Below are 14398 nucleotides of genomic sequence, written 5' to 3' on the forward strand. Positions count from 1 at the left end.
AGCCTCTGGCTTTTCTATCCTCTCCTTTCATCTGTATTTGTGCCTCTCCTTTCCCTTCTTGTCCAACAGAAACCCATCAACCTGAGCTTTGGGGCTTCCTACTTCAGGGATTGTACTCTAGGGATTGGGGCATCCTTCTGCTTTCTCCACCTTCACTTCCATCCAAACTGTTGCTTTCTATCAGCATACACTATATCTTTAAAGTACTTCTTACATGGGGAAGTGCAGGTAGCTTCTGCTCCCACTATTAAAGACATGCATTCACCAAAGTGGGCAAAAAATGGTTCTTGGAGGTAAAAAAAAAATTTTTTTAATAGTGTTATGTACAGCTGAGTCCGAACCAACTCATAGTTGACTCTCCCGTGAGTTTCCAAATGCAGTACATGGCGTGGGAGATTGCCCATCTTTCTCCCACGGAACAGCTGGTTGAATTTGAACCGTTTGCCCAACTCCTTATCACTAAGCCACTAGAGCTCCCTTACATTAAACATGTATCTGTGGTTTTAACATTTCTAGGGAGGGTCACTATGAGTTCCAGGTGACTCAATGGCACATAACAGCAACAACAAGGGAGGGAGGGGGCTAAAAGGGAGGAGTAACTAGGAAAATCCCAGGCTACTTACAGGGATAAAATTTTTAAAGGTTAAAGAATACAGACATAAGGACATCAAATGATGTCCTTGTGGCCAAATCCAGTGAACCTTCCTGCTCTTCACTTACTTGAAAGACGTGAAACTGACTGCTCCTTCCTTGAAACATTCACCCATTTTAGCTCATGTAACATTACCCTTGCTGGTTTTCCTCCCATCTCTCTCTCTGCACCTGAAATGTTGATTTTTCTCAGGATTCCAGCCTCTTGATTTTTTACTCATTGATAGGATGAATTTCCCTCTCAATGCCAGCAATTCCCACATCACCATTTCTAGTCCTACCATCTTCCTAAGCCAAGTACCTGATACCATCTTCCATTAAATGTTCCTTTCTTCAATTCCCAACTTTGGTTTGTCCAGCTAACATGCTGGAAGTCACCCTAGGACTATTCCACACAAAGACATCCTTCAAAAGTTCGAGCTTGGTGATGAATCTAAACTGTAAGTCTAACATGTTTATTTCCTCTATATGTTTTCATTATCTTCTTCGTGAACTGCTGGTCCCAGTTTACCCTGCTTTGCCTTTTATGTGCTAACACCACTGAAGAGCACCCATAGCCATCCAAATTGTTTCATGATTCTGTTTCTCCTTTGACTGTCAGCCCTGTGAAAATAACCTAATTCTCCTATCCTGCTTCGTGGGGCAGTGGTTAAATAATTCAGCTGTTAACCAAAAGGTCAGCAGTCTGTAGCTTCCAATCACTCTACAAAAGAAGTTGAAGCAATCCACTGTGTAAAGTCTGCAGCCTTGAAAACCCGATGGGGTCAATTCTACTCTTCTTCCACCCAGCACCCTAAGAGTTGGAATCAACTCAATGGCAGGAGAGGTTCTGATCTACATGGAGGTGTAGAGGAGGGAGCTTTGGTGTCCTAATATACTTGCCATTTTGGTTTCTTTGTCATTAGACTGGACACTGTATTATGGCAACTGACTTTCTCATTAGACTAGAAAACGTGGGTTTTCATAACTTACTATGAATTGCTTTAGTTTAAATAACTTGAGTTAAAAAATTACCTGTCCATCCATTTATTTCTTTATTAAAATATATCCTAAGTAACTACCCTGTGCAGAAGCAAAGAAATCTTGCCTGCTTAAAGACCCTCATCTATATCTACCCCAGAAAGAAGTATTAACATGGGCGAAGATAAAGGGCACTCGAGCTCCAGTACGAAGGAGCCCACCTTTCACTTTAGGAACTGAAAGGGATTTTGACTTGGAATATCCTATATACTATTTACTTTGTTTAGGAAAAAGAAACCAACCGTCATGCAGCTTCTTTGCTTCTCTTTGCAAGGCCATCCCAGAAGCATATGCTTCAATACACCCGTGGCTTCCACATGAACAATCAGGGCCATCCAAAGATACAACAAGGTGGCCAAGTTCTGCAGCACAGAAGGAGCTTCCATGGATCAATTCATGCTGATGGATGATGCCACCGCCAATTCCTAAAATGAAGAGACAAAATCATTAAGAGAGTTCTTCACCTGAAACAGAAAAATATAGTAATGCTTCAGCTGTTTAGAACTGTACTAGAATGTAAGCGTCTTATAAAATACCATTTTTCTAGATAGCTGAAAAGGACTGAAATTGTTAAAGACTTAATTTTACTTGGATCCATAATCAACCCCCCTGGTACTAGCAGTGAGGAGATCAGGAGATGTGCTGCTTTGGGCAAGTCCACTGTCAGAGACCTCTAAAAATGCTAATGAGCAATGCTGTCAGTTTGAGTACTAAGTTGTACCTAATTCAGGCCATGGTCTTTTCAATCACTTGCTACACATCCGACAGCTGGACAATGAATAAAAATGACAGAAGAATAATTGATGCCTTTGAGTTGTGGTGCTAGAGAAGAGTACTGACTATCCCATGGACTGCCAAAAGAATGAACAGATGCAGCCAGAGTGCTTCTTGGCGGAAAGGATGGTGAAGTTTCATCTCATACTCTGGATATGTTGTTTCTGGTTGTTATGTGCCATCAAGTCACCTGCTACTCTATGTACGATAGCTCTGAATCCTGCATTATCCTGAGCCCGTCTCATGGACAGTGACAACACTAACACCATTACCCCAGTTACCATGTCAATCCATCTTATCCAGGTTCGTCTTCTGCGCCGTTCCTCCACCCTTCCAAGCATGATGTCCTTCTGGCCACATGCCCAAAGTATTTGAGATGGAACTTCAAAATCCTAGCCTTCAAGGAGAAACTTGGTTTCAACCTCTCCAGGACAAAGATATTTGTTTTCTTGGCAGTCCTTTCTGCGAAGGTCAGAGCCAGACCTCCACCAAGAGGGGCAGGAGCCAGTGGATGCAAGTGGACAATTCTGGATGGTATTCTTCATGCTTCTTGGAAAGTCCTGGCAGATTTCAGTGCCCACTGCCCTAAAGCAACCTCTATAATACACACACTCAGGGCTTTCTCCATAATGTTTTGACTTCCCATTTTCTCACTCCTATGTCTTAAGGTTGCCTCTCGATTAATATACCTATAATTAAATCCTTTTCTCTGGCTCAACTTTTTTTTAAAAGAAATGAATGACTTGTCTTTTGTTATAATGGAGTTTAGCCATTACCAAGGATTAAACAGCATTTTTCCCCGGGAAAGCTCTCTTTTCAGAGTTGTTCTGCGATCTTATAGTTCCTGTTACACCTCTTCTTAAACTTCCTCCCCATTGTAGTTTACGGTATCTAGATTTGTTCAAAGTATATCCAAGTCAAGAGGAAACAAAGGAAAGTAGTCTGTTTGAAAGTTAGACATGTCTGGGTTCAAAAGCTGTCAATTATTTTCTAGGTGGATCTCTTTTCCTCATTTAGGAGGTGTGGATATTATTTTTTTTTTTCTTTTTCCTAGAGGAGACAATGATAGAACAAGTCTGTTCAGAGGAGCTGTGTGCCCTGAGTTGACGGACTTGTGATGACCTTACAGGACAGAGCAAGACTCTCCTAGTCGATTTCCTAACCTGTACTCTTTGGGATTGTAGCAGTTTCTTACCACTAGGCCACCAGAGCTCCCTCTATATACTCATTCTAGCAGCAGCCTGCCACATCTTTTCTCCCATGGAGGGCTGAAACAGATGCAGTAAACCTTTTGGTTAGAGCCTAGTATTTATTATGCCACCAGTGCTCCTTCTGTTTCCACATTGAAAAATCAGAATAGGTCACAGAAAATGGTGGATTGGGCATTCCAAAAGCCCATTCCTTCCCATAAACAACAAACAAATGGGCAAAACTGTCTGAATCAACTGTTTTTGGAACTCTAAAAATGAGCCAAAAGCTTACAGTAAGTGAAATGAGCTGAATGTCCATAAAATATCTTCGTGGCTCTTAGGGCAGTGAGAGAGCAACCCACACTGCAGGACAAGTTCCAGTACTGAGAACAGAGTGGACCTTACACAGGAGAACTGTACTTGGTTGTTTTGACTCTCTGGTCACTCCAAAGGATGAGTTCCAAGGGTTTACTTTTCTCTCACTTAACTCAGAATAAATGCTCAGTACTAAAGAGAGTGCTCAGAAGCACAGAACAGAGATACTTGTACACTAGTGCAATCACTGTAGCACTACTTACAAAAGCTAACAGGTGGAAATACTCTAAATATTCAAAGCAGATAAAATATACATGTAATATAGAATTCAGCCATAAAGAAAAAAAAATTCTGACATATGTCATGACAAGAATGAAGCCTGCCACTGGCCCTACAAGGCAAAATCTTTAAATCAAATATAAAATAAGCTCAAAGAGCCAAAGAAGTGAAGAACAAAAGGACTAGAGGAAACCATGAGAACAATGATATTTGACATTCAAATCAAGAAGGTCATTAAATAGAAATTTTAAAAAAGGAACCATAGGTAAGTTCTTGGATTAAAACGTAAAATAAAATGCATGGTTTTGCAAGTTATTGTTACTTTTCACTAGAGGGGCTTTAAGGGCAGATCTGAGCAGGCAGGAAAAAACTGGCAAACTTCATGGGGGGAGGGAGAGGCTACAATAAAGATAATATGACGAAAGCCTGAGCGATCCATTGGACACTTCAACTGTACCAGCATTAGTGGTGTAACTGAAGGGAAGGGAATAGGGATTAACTAGGGTATTGGGTTCTTTTGGGGTGATAAGGATGTACTGGAATGGTGGTGATAGTTTTACAACACTAAATATCTACTGAACTATATATTTTTAAATGGTGAATTTTATTTCATTAAAGAAAAATAAATGCTAAAGTAATTGATGAGTGGTGGCTCAATGTCAAGAAGACAAAAATTCTCACACTGGACCAATCAGTAGCATCAGGATGGATGGTGAAGAGATTGAGATTGTTCACAGCTTCAGTATGCTCGGCTCCATGGTCAACGCTCTTGGCACCAGTAGCCAGGAAATCAAAAAACTGTATTGCGATGGGAAAGTCTGCGGTTAGGGACCTCTCTAAAATACTCAAGAGCAACAGTGTCTCTCTGGAGACGAGACTAAGGTCCACCTGAAGCAGGCCATGGTTTTTGCAATCACTTGTAATGCATCAGAGAGTTGGACAATGACTAGGGAGGATAGAAGGAGAATTGACGCCTTTGAGCTGTGGTGTTGGAGAAGAGTATTGAAGGTACCATGGACTGCCAAGAAAACAAACAGTTTCATCATAGAGAGGATTAAACCAGGCTGCTCCTTGGAGGCAAGGATTCTGGGGCTTTGTCTGACATACTTTGGACATGTTGTAAGGAGAAACAGGTCTTTGGAGAGGGACATCATGCTGAGTAGAGTGGAGGGACAGCGCAGGAGAGCAAGACCCTCTATGAGGTGGATTGATTCAGTGACTGGGGTACTCGGGATGGGTGTGTCAGAGGCAATGAGATTGGCACAGGATAGAGCAGGGTTTAGGGCTGTTGTACATGGAGTCGCTATGAGTTGCAAACAACGGCACATAACAACAACAACAATTATTATTCCAATCAGTAGTGTCTCTGCAACTGTTCCTTCTCCTTTGTGATTCCCGGTAAAAAGGCTCTGCCTCCGGTGCCATATCTGCTAGTCTCCACTAAGTGCTCTATTGTACATAGGGTTTTCTGAGGCCTATTGTTCTGGAAGTGGATGGCCAATCCTTCTCTCTAGTCTGTCTTAATTTGGATGCTTGATTCTAAAGCAGTATTTGATAAGACAAGCATTTTGTCCAAAAGAGCAGATGAGAGACCTTTCCCATTATTCAGATAGTAGATCAGATGTTAGTCCTGCCTGCCACCTCCTTAGGTGCATTTATCTTATTCCCACTCTCACTGTTAGCTTTGTTAGCCTCCAGCTCAGTTTCTTGCCCCTCCAGCACCTCCCACCCTCAGCCCCTATCCAATCCTGGTTTGATGGCTCAGGCCTCTACCCACCTCTGTCCACTCACTTCCTCTCCACTCTCCTGTGATGTCGTGTTCCTGAGTCATGTAGGCAGGACTATTATTAATAATGACTTTCCCACAGTATTAAGAAGTAGGTACTATTGTAGTCTCTATTTGATAGATAAAGACTGAGAGGTTAAATACTGTTCCCCAAATCATAAAGCTGGCTAGCCAAGTGGCACAGCAAAGATTCACAGTCAAGCTCAACTTTCCTCAAAGTTGGGACTCCTAACCACCATGTACATTTCCTTTGAAAGGACACTATTTTGCTAGAAGAAATCATCAGGCATAATAGGCAGGACTGTCTTACCCATAACTAGCAATCTAGCTCCTGAAGCAGGCTTCTCTTTCACTCTTCTTACCTGTGCCTGTGATAAGTGTCACAAAGTTTTCCAGTCCCTTTCCTTGACCAAATTTCCTTTCTGCTAGGGCAGCACAGTTGCCATCATTGTCTACCCACACGGGGAGATGTAAAGTGTCAGACAAGGGGGTCCGGAGGTCCACAGAGTTCCATTCTTGGATCAGTTTTGTTGAATGTAGCACAATGCCTTCCCGAGGGTTTACACGGCCACCTGTGGAAATACCTAGGCTCCACCACAAAGCCAAGGAAAATAATTCTGATTAGCAAATGTAGGGGAGTGTGCCAACTTTCTTGGCTCAGAATGCAAATTAATTCAGTCAAAATCTCCTAAGGCAAACACTACCCAAGGACTGTCAGGGAGTAAAAGGCTGCTCTGATCAAAGGTGGTTGTTCCTTATAGATTTAGACCACAAATACTCCTCCTTTTTCCATAATGCCAACTGGAATTTCAGACAGTCCTTATAATGAAGGCTAAAGGCTGGATATGGAGCTTGCTAGCCGTAGAGCCAACACTGATTTGCTGTTCTGTTTTGCATCAGAATTTAGTAAAATGTATATTGCTTGGCTATGTAATTAAAAATTACATACCTACTCCCAAAATCCTGCAGTTCAGTTTTACAGCTTCTGCTGCAGCTTCCACACACATCTGTAGGATTAAATTAATCCTTTCTTCATAGGTTTTAGGATTGAACTGAGTATATTTCTTAACTATTTCACCCTAAAGAAAAAAAACCAAAACAACAAGGTCTGTTTCACAGGTCTCAGTTAAGGAGCACACTAGCAATCTTATGACTTTTTTAAATGCAAGTCAGATACCACTGCAGACTAAGATGCCTGCACAGGATAGCACCAGTGTCTGTTGGCGCTGGTTCCAGGATAAACCCAAAAAAATTTCCCAAGAAGCCATCTGGACATATGGATATTGAAGCAATGAAGGCTCTATAGCCAGCTCACCCCTATATGAAGCTAATCTGAATCAAGCTCATTTTATTTCAGTTGACAAATTTTTTGTATTGAAATACCAACTAGTCACCTTCAGTAAATGAAGTCTGCAATGGTATGGATAATCTTATTTACTCAGGCACTTTACAGGCTAGCTGGTAAAATAACCACACTGTTTAAATTATTGTGCTTTGAGATATATTTTTAAATTGGATGAGGTTCTTCTTTACCTTTGAGATGATTCTAACTTGTGGCAATCCCATATGTTATTTATAATTTAACAATTTTTAATTAATAAATAACTTATTAAGAATTTATTCTTATCTTTCTGTACATTAATTATTTTTGGTTTGGGAATTTTTTTGCTCTTCTCACATGTATATTTTAAGCAAATGTTGGAATAATGTTAAATGTTTAAAAAATTCCACAGATTTAAGGTTTAATTTAAAAAACTCCATTGAACCATTAACTAAAATACTACCATTTATGCATTAATTTGGGAAGTTGCTGACATTTTAAAAATAGGACTCTAGGATATTTTTCAAGCCTTTCTTTGGATCACACAGTTGAGTTGATTCTTAGGAGGGTTTTTGCTGTTCTTCTGACAACTTAAAGGTAGAGAGCTGTGGTGGTGTAGAGAGCTGAGCTGCTAACCAAGGTGCCACCTCGCTGGTAGGTCAAATCCACCAGCAGCTCAGCGGGAGAAAGATGTGACCATCTTTCAGTCTCCTTTCATGAGACTTGCAGCCTCTGAAAACCCCCTGGATGGTCAGCTATGAATTGGTTCTGATTCCAAAACATTGAGTGTTTTAACTGAAAAGTTGGCAGTTAAAACCCACAAGGCACTTTTAAGGAGAAAGATGGGCAGTCTCCTCCCATGAAAACTGACTGCCTTGGGAACCCAAAGAAGTGTCACTCTGAATGGGAACTGACCCAACAATAGTGAGTTTGGATTTTTCACCCTTTATTTCCTTGTTTTATTCACTTAATAACTTCCAGAATTATGTTGTAAAAACTACCCTTATTTTCTTCTTGATTTTAACAATAATGCTTCTAGAATTTCACCATTATAAAAGATATTGACTGTGTTGATATAGAAGAGATCACCTTTATATTAATAAAATAATCTTACAGTAATAATTTTTAAAGAGTACTTTTTTAAAAAAATTTTCTTTTCCTTTTTAAATTGTGGTTTTAACAAAAGTTTGTAGAAAGGTTGGATTTTCATACACTTATAGTTGTACATTTCCCTCCCTATTTAAAAGAGTACTTTTAAGAAGACCTTTTAGCTTCTCTTAAGAAAGTCGTGCTTTATTTTTTTTCTCCTATAAAGGATATTCTCATTGAGTCATTAAAGCATTTTAACATCATATTTTTTAGGGTGACTGTCCCTCTTCAAGTTGCTATTGCTTTTTTTAATATTTGGTTTTTGCTGAAAGTTTAAAGATTGTATTTTTTTTTTTCACTAAAAGTCATTTAGTATTACAATTTGGTTTTATTATGAAAACTCTCAGCATCTGTCAAAATTGTGGTAATGGTTTTATTACAGTCGAAGGCAAATTGGACTCAGTAAAGAGTAGAATTGCAAAAATGCAACTAGAGAAGCAATGCAACTGATTATGTTCTAGAGGAGTTTATCACATGCATGGTAGGAGCTCAAAATTGTCCAAGTTTAAAACAATAGTGAGTTGGTGCCTATCTGAAGTCTAGAAGTCTGACTGATTTTTATTATTATTATTATTAATTTTAATGAAAATTTACAGAGATTTTGGATTTCCTGACTGATTATTTTGTGGTTGTTATTCCAGACAGGAACTAAGGATTTATAAACATGTCACCTGGCATAAAACCTAAGGAATTACTTAGAGAATTCACCATCTTCAAAGGAGCCTGATAACCACCTCCTTTAGTCATAAAGCACAGGAAGTCTGAAAACCATCACAGGAAGGGAGATTATGGAACAAACAACCTTATCGGATGTCCTGACCCTTCCCACACATTCTTTTTCCCTTGCCCATTCCCTAACTTTATTGACCTCCAGCAGTCTTCCCTCCCATACATGGTTTTTCCCTATCCCTTTTAACCACTTACTTAAAAACCTGGCTTAATCCTAAGATATCAGAGATAGTCTTTAGGGCATCAAGTCCCACCACCTCTTTCAGGTGACAAGCATCTGAACAAAGAGATTTAAAAGAGTCAATCCTTATCTCACTCAATGGCTAGGGGTGACAGGAAGTCAGATGCTATCCTTTTCTGGTTCCATACTGACACCCTCACTTGGACATTCTCTCAGTGCTACAGCTCAAGTGTAGTATTTTTGGCCTGATCGGTAGCAAAAGCCCTCTCTGGTGTCTAAATAGTCTGCCCATTGTCAACTCAGGTCAACTACCTTGGTTCCCTATGAATTTTAATGATCAGTAAAATGGTGAAACAAGGCATAATCGATTCAATTCTAAGAGCAAATGACTATAAGCACTTGTATATGTTTCTAATCCTTGTATATGCTTTTAACTTGTATATGCTTTCCAATTTAACTTTTTAAAATTAGTCATAGGGTAGAAAACTAAGAACTTAGGAGTTACTTTACCTTCATGCTGACGATTGCAACTCGGAGATTTGTCCCACCCAGATCAACAGCCAAGGCACTTAGAGTTTCAAGAATATGGTCAATGTCTTGAGAGATATTCTCTTTTACAGGTGGAAAGCAGAATTTCTTTTGTAGTGGCTCTTGAAGATCAATAGATTTGAGAAATTTCAAAATCCTGGGAACAGCATTCCCATCTCCGTATATCTTTGAACTGCAATATGCAAATAGTCAATTAAATTAACTGCTTCTACTATACATGTCAGGTAATATTTAAAACATGGTATAATGGAATCTTGAGACTTCAGGTGAAAATAGGTAGCCTGGGAGGTAAAAGGGGAGAAGACCTGAATCAGATCAAGAACTCTAGCTCTCAATATGGTTATATCTCAACATCACCACTGGGCCAATAGGCAATATTATGATTGATAGGGAAAAGTCAGAAATTGTCAATGATTTCATATTACTTAGATCCACAATCAGTAACCCTGGTGCCAGCAGTCAGGAAATCAGAAGACATGTTGCATTAGGAAAATCTGTGGTCAGGAACTCCAACATACTGAAGAATAAAGGATATCAGTTTAAAGACTAAGGTGTGCCTGACCAAGCTATGGCCTTTTTTTTCCCAATTACATGTTATGCATTGAGGATAGTTGGACAGTGAATAAAGATGACAGAAAAATCACTGATGGCTTTGAGTTGTAATGCTGGAGAACCAGAGTATGAAATATCCCACTGACTTCCAAGAGAACATAGAAATATATCTTGGACAAAGTGTAAACCTGGTCTCACATACTTCGGGCATGTTGTTAGAAGAGGCTAATCCTTGGAAAAGGACATCATGCCTGGAAAGGTGGAGGCTTGGCGAAGGAGGGGAAGATCTTCGATGAGATGGACTGACAGTGACTGTTAACAGTGGGCTCTAGTGTGACAGAGATGATAAACATGGCACAAGATAGGTAAGGGTCCAGATCTGTTTTTCCTTTTTTCTTAAATTTCCTCCCCCTTCATATCTGTTTTTTTTATAGGATCGCTTTCATAGGATGAGTCTTAGTCAACTTGACAGCACCTAACAGCAACAGCAAGTGGATAAGAAGCTGTGCTGTCAACCCTAAATTCTAAACTACCAGCTCCTCTCAGGGAGAGATCAGCAGTCTCCTCCCATTTGGTTTACAGCCAGCTGCAGGGTCAGCTATAAGTCAGTTCCAACTCAGTGCTACTGAGTTTAAGTTCTGAAGGTTTTTTTCTTCATTTTAGAATAATATCTGTATCTTTTCAGCAACACAGTAACTAAGTACCCCTATTGCCAATATTTCTAACAAGTGTTACCATCCACAAAATGCCTATTGGAGGGAGAATTTTGCGGTCCCCTGCCTACTCCAAATATTTAGCTCCAAACTTGACCATGATTTGATGAGACCCGATCATATCTTGACTGGATGACCAGAACCTGATAAATCCCTGGGCCTGATCACATCCAGACAGGACCCCCTGCCCCCAACTTCTGAGCAAACTACCATCTCTTCTCAATTTCCTTAACAGAATCTATAAAAAGAAACTGCTTTTGTCTGCCTGCCCGCCATTCTGATCTCTTCACACAGTTGGTCACCTGGCGTCCCTCCCAGGTCTACTTAATAAAGGCCTGTTCGTTTCTTAGCACAGCAGCTGCTTCTCTCTCTCTCCCTCAGCTCTTTTTTTATCTAACACCTGTATCAACAAACATCTGTTTTGTCAATTTAGGAATATGACAATTCTGAGCAGTGATTCCCCCCCCCCATTTTTTGTTTTTATCTTTACATTCCTGGGAAAACAAAATGGCACTCAGAAATGGCATTCAAATATAGGAAAAATATCATTAATTTGAAACAAAAAGTAGAGCAATATCAGTTGACTAAAATGCTAAACCAGATGGTTGTGAAAGATAGTACGTGATGTTACTGATATATAGAGAAATTTAAATTAGGCTAATAAAATAACGTAGGAAAAAAAAGCTACCTTCATTAGATAAGAGTGAAAAATTAATCTGTATGCCTAATGAGAACTGTGTTTAGGATGATTAAACTGTGATCAGGGTTTTAAATTGGTGCCTCAGGCAGCTGCAGTTTTAATGTACTCCCTAAAAATGGTTCTGTACTCACCAAGGGTACTGTTTACCAAACTGAAGGTGCAGTGCTTGCAATATTTTGTCTTGTGTATCAGCATCCCGCACGTGAAGAACATTCTCTCCTAGATAAATCCAGAGACACATTGTAACAATTTGGAAGTGACAATAACCAGAAAACAAAGAAATTAGCAATCTTAGTGAGCCATCAACTTTTCACTTTATACTTCTGAAAGCACTCCAGGCAAAATTTCCAAATACAAAACACTTACGGATACTTCTTGTTATGTGCCACCTATATGAAACTGACCCACAGCTAACCCTCCAGCGGGTTTTCAGAGGCTGTAAAGCGGAGACTGCCCACCTTTCTCCCTTGCAGTGGCAGGTGGATCTGAACTGCCTGCCTTTCATCTGGCATCACAACTCCTTACCATTTTTGTTTATTGTAATGAACTTGACTTTTCTACTCCCTTATCAAGTCTGTTCTTCCAGCTTGCCCTATGACAAAACTGATTTTCCTGGAATCCCAATTTTTGGGTTCACGTATCTTTTTGAACGTTGGCAGAACTGGTTGCCTTGAGTCACCTTCAGGTCAAATAGCTGAGTAAACAGTAGGGAGAGTATTGCATTAACTACTGAAGTCTTAGGGACTTTTACCTATGTGGGCAAAAGGTGGAGTAGCAGGAACTCTGGAGTCGGACCAGAGGCTTTGTTTTGGGATGTACAATGATTCTGTGTCTGTAACCACGGGACGTGAAACCTGCTCCTTTTTGAAGTTATCTTCTGAGAAATTAACGTAACAATAACCTATAACACCCTATTTTTACTGTCCCCTCTTTGGAGCAACACCCATCTGTGTATGTTCAGGTGATGATGCCTGATTAGAATAGTATCTACTCACAATGACTATATTGTTATTTTTGCTGATACTAATTTTAGGTTTCTGACACATGATTCTCATCTATTCAGCCAGCCATTCAATCAGCTGGCCAGGTAAAGGTGGTCAGTTTGTCAGGTGTTCTGGCAGTCACATTTTCTCCATCACATCAAGTCAGTTATTTTCTAACCAAAATGAAGAAGTAAATCCATGAAAATGGTCATGGCTTTCAATAGGCTAGGCTAAGAAGAGTGGAGAAGGGGAACAGCTGGAAAGACAGGTAAAGGAAGGGGGGAGCTTTGTGTTTAAGATATAAAGCCTAGATGTGTTTAAGAGAAAAGATGATTGATGGAGTTAGGATACTGTGAAGCCTCAAAAGGATGAGAAGTGGACAGACAGGAAGAACCATTTCTTACAGGAAGAAGAGAAGGAAGGAAAGGCTGGGCATTAAGTTTATGTAGGTGTGGTGGCAGAGGATGCTTCTGACAGTGTCACGCTGCCATATTTAGTACCTGACACTTCTGACATCTGACTTGTATTCTCAACACCTCTCAACACTGAATCTTTGAAAACCATTCTTCTCTTGGCTTTAGTGTTCCCACCCCTCAAGATGTTCCTCAACCTAACACAGTTCTTTCCATTTTCCTTGCTGGCTCTTCCCTTGCAGCCAGAACTCCGAGTGTTGACGGGCTCCAAAGGTTGGTCCTGGGCTCCATTCTCATCGCTATTTACAAGTTCTCCCTGGGTAATCTCATTTAGTCCTTTGTTTTAAATACCATCTATGGCTGAGCATGCCAGTTATATTCAGTATCCTTTCTCTTTTCTCTATACCCGTAACATGATTTTCACATGGGCACCAGATCACTCACCAAAGGACTGTATTCTTCAATGCCCCCTGCAACTAGACATCACCACATGACTCAAGACTGACAGGATGTTAAGGGGGGGAAAATTGCCACTTCCTCTCTCCTCCTTCCCATTTGCTAGGAGCTGGGGACTGTCTCTGATTGTAGAGCTACAGAAGGCTAACCAATGGGGAGGAGGGCTGGAAATCTGATTTTAAAAGCCATTATTTATTTTGGTTCTTCATGTTGTAGCAGCTGAACTGATACCCTAACTATACACTGTATGACAATGATTCTCAAATTTATATCTCTAATTCTCCCTGCAAGTATGCTCCACAAATTGCTTGTCTGTCAGATATTCCTCTAAATCTGAACATTCAGATTAAAGACAGACTAGGAAGAAGGATTGGCCACCCACTTCTGAAATAGCAGGCCTCTGAAAACCCTATGCACAACAGAACACACGCAGACTAACAGAAAGGGCAACCTAGGTACAACTATCATGTATGGAAATACAAAGGAGGAGGAACAGTTGTAAGCAGACCCTAGTGATTGGTACATGGAATGTGAGAACCATGAATGTAGGAAAATTAGAAATTGTTAAGAAAGAAATAGAACGCATAAATATTGACATATTAGGCATTGGAGAGATGAGATGGACTGGCATGGGGCA

The 14398-nt window shown here is 40.1% G+C and overlaps 1 protein-coding gene across 3 annotated transcripts in view; it reads right to left on the reverse strand.

Annotated features, from left to right (window-relative positions):
* Window positions 1-14398, reverse strand: part of GNE (glucosamine (UDP-N-acetyl)-2-epimerase/N-acetylmannosamine kinase) — a 34585-nt gene that overhangs the window by 2205 nt on the left and 17982 nt on the right. For 2 of the 3 annotated variants that reach the window (XM_006886842.1, XM_006886844.1), the window contains 5 exons: window positions 12041-12128; window positions 9906-10116; window positions 6965-7094; window positions 6378-6599; window positions 1914-2096 (listed from right to left, as the gene is read on the reverse strand). In XM_006886842.1, coding sequence (XP_006886904.1) covers window positions 1914-2096; window positions 6378-6599; window positions 6965-7094; window positions 9906-10116; window positions 12041-12128 — 834 coding nt within the window. The remainder of the gene's footprint in view (window positions 1-1913; window positions 2097-6377; window positions 6600-6964; window positions 7095-9905; window positions 10117-12040; window positions 12129-14398) is intronic. The other variant, XM_006886843.1, reaches the window with a different exon arrangement.

Source organism: Elephantulus edwardii, unplaced genomic scaffold (genome assembly GCF_000299155.1).
Source record: "Elephantulus edwardii isolate Elephantulus edwardi_28Jun2011 unplaced genomic scaffold, EleEdw1.0 scaffold00052, whole genome shotgun sequence".
NCBI classification, from domain to species: Eukaryota; Metazoa; Chordata; class Mammalia; order Macroscelidea; family Macroscelididae; genus Elephantulus; species Elephantulus edwardii.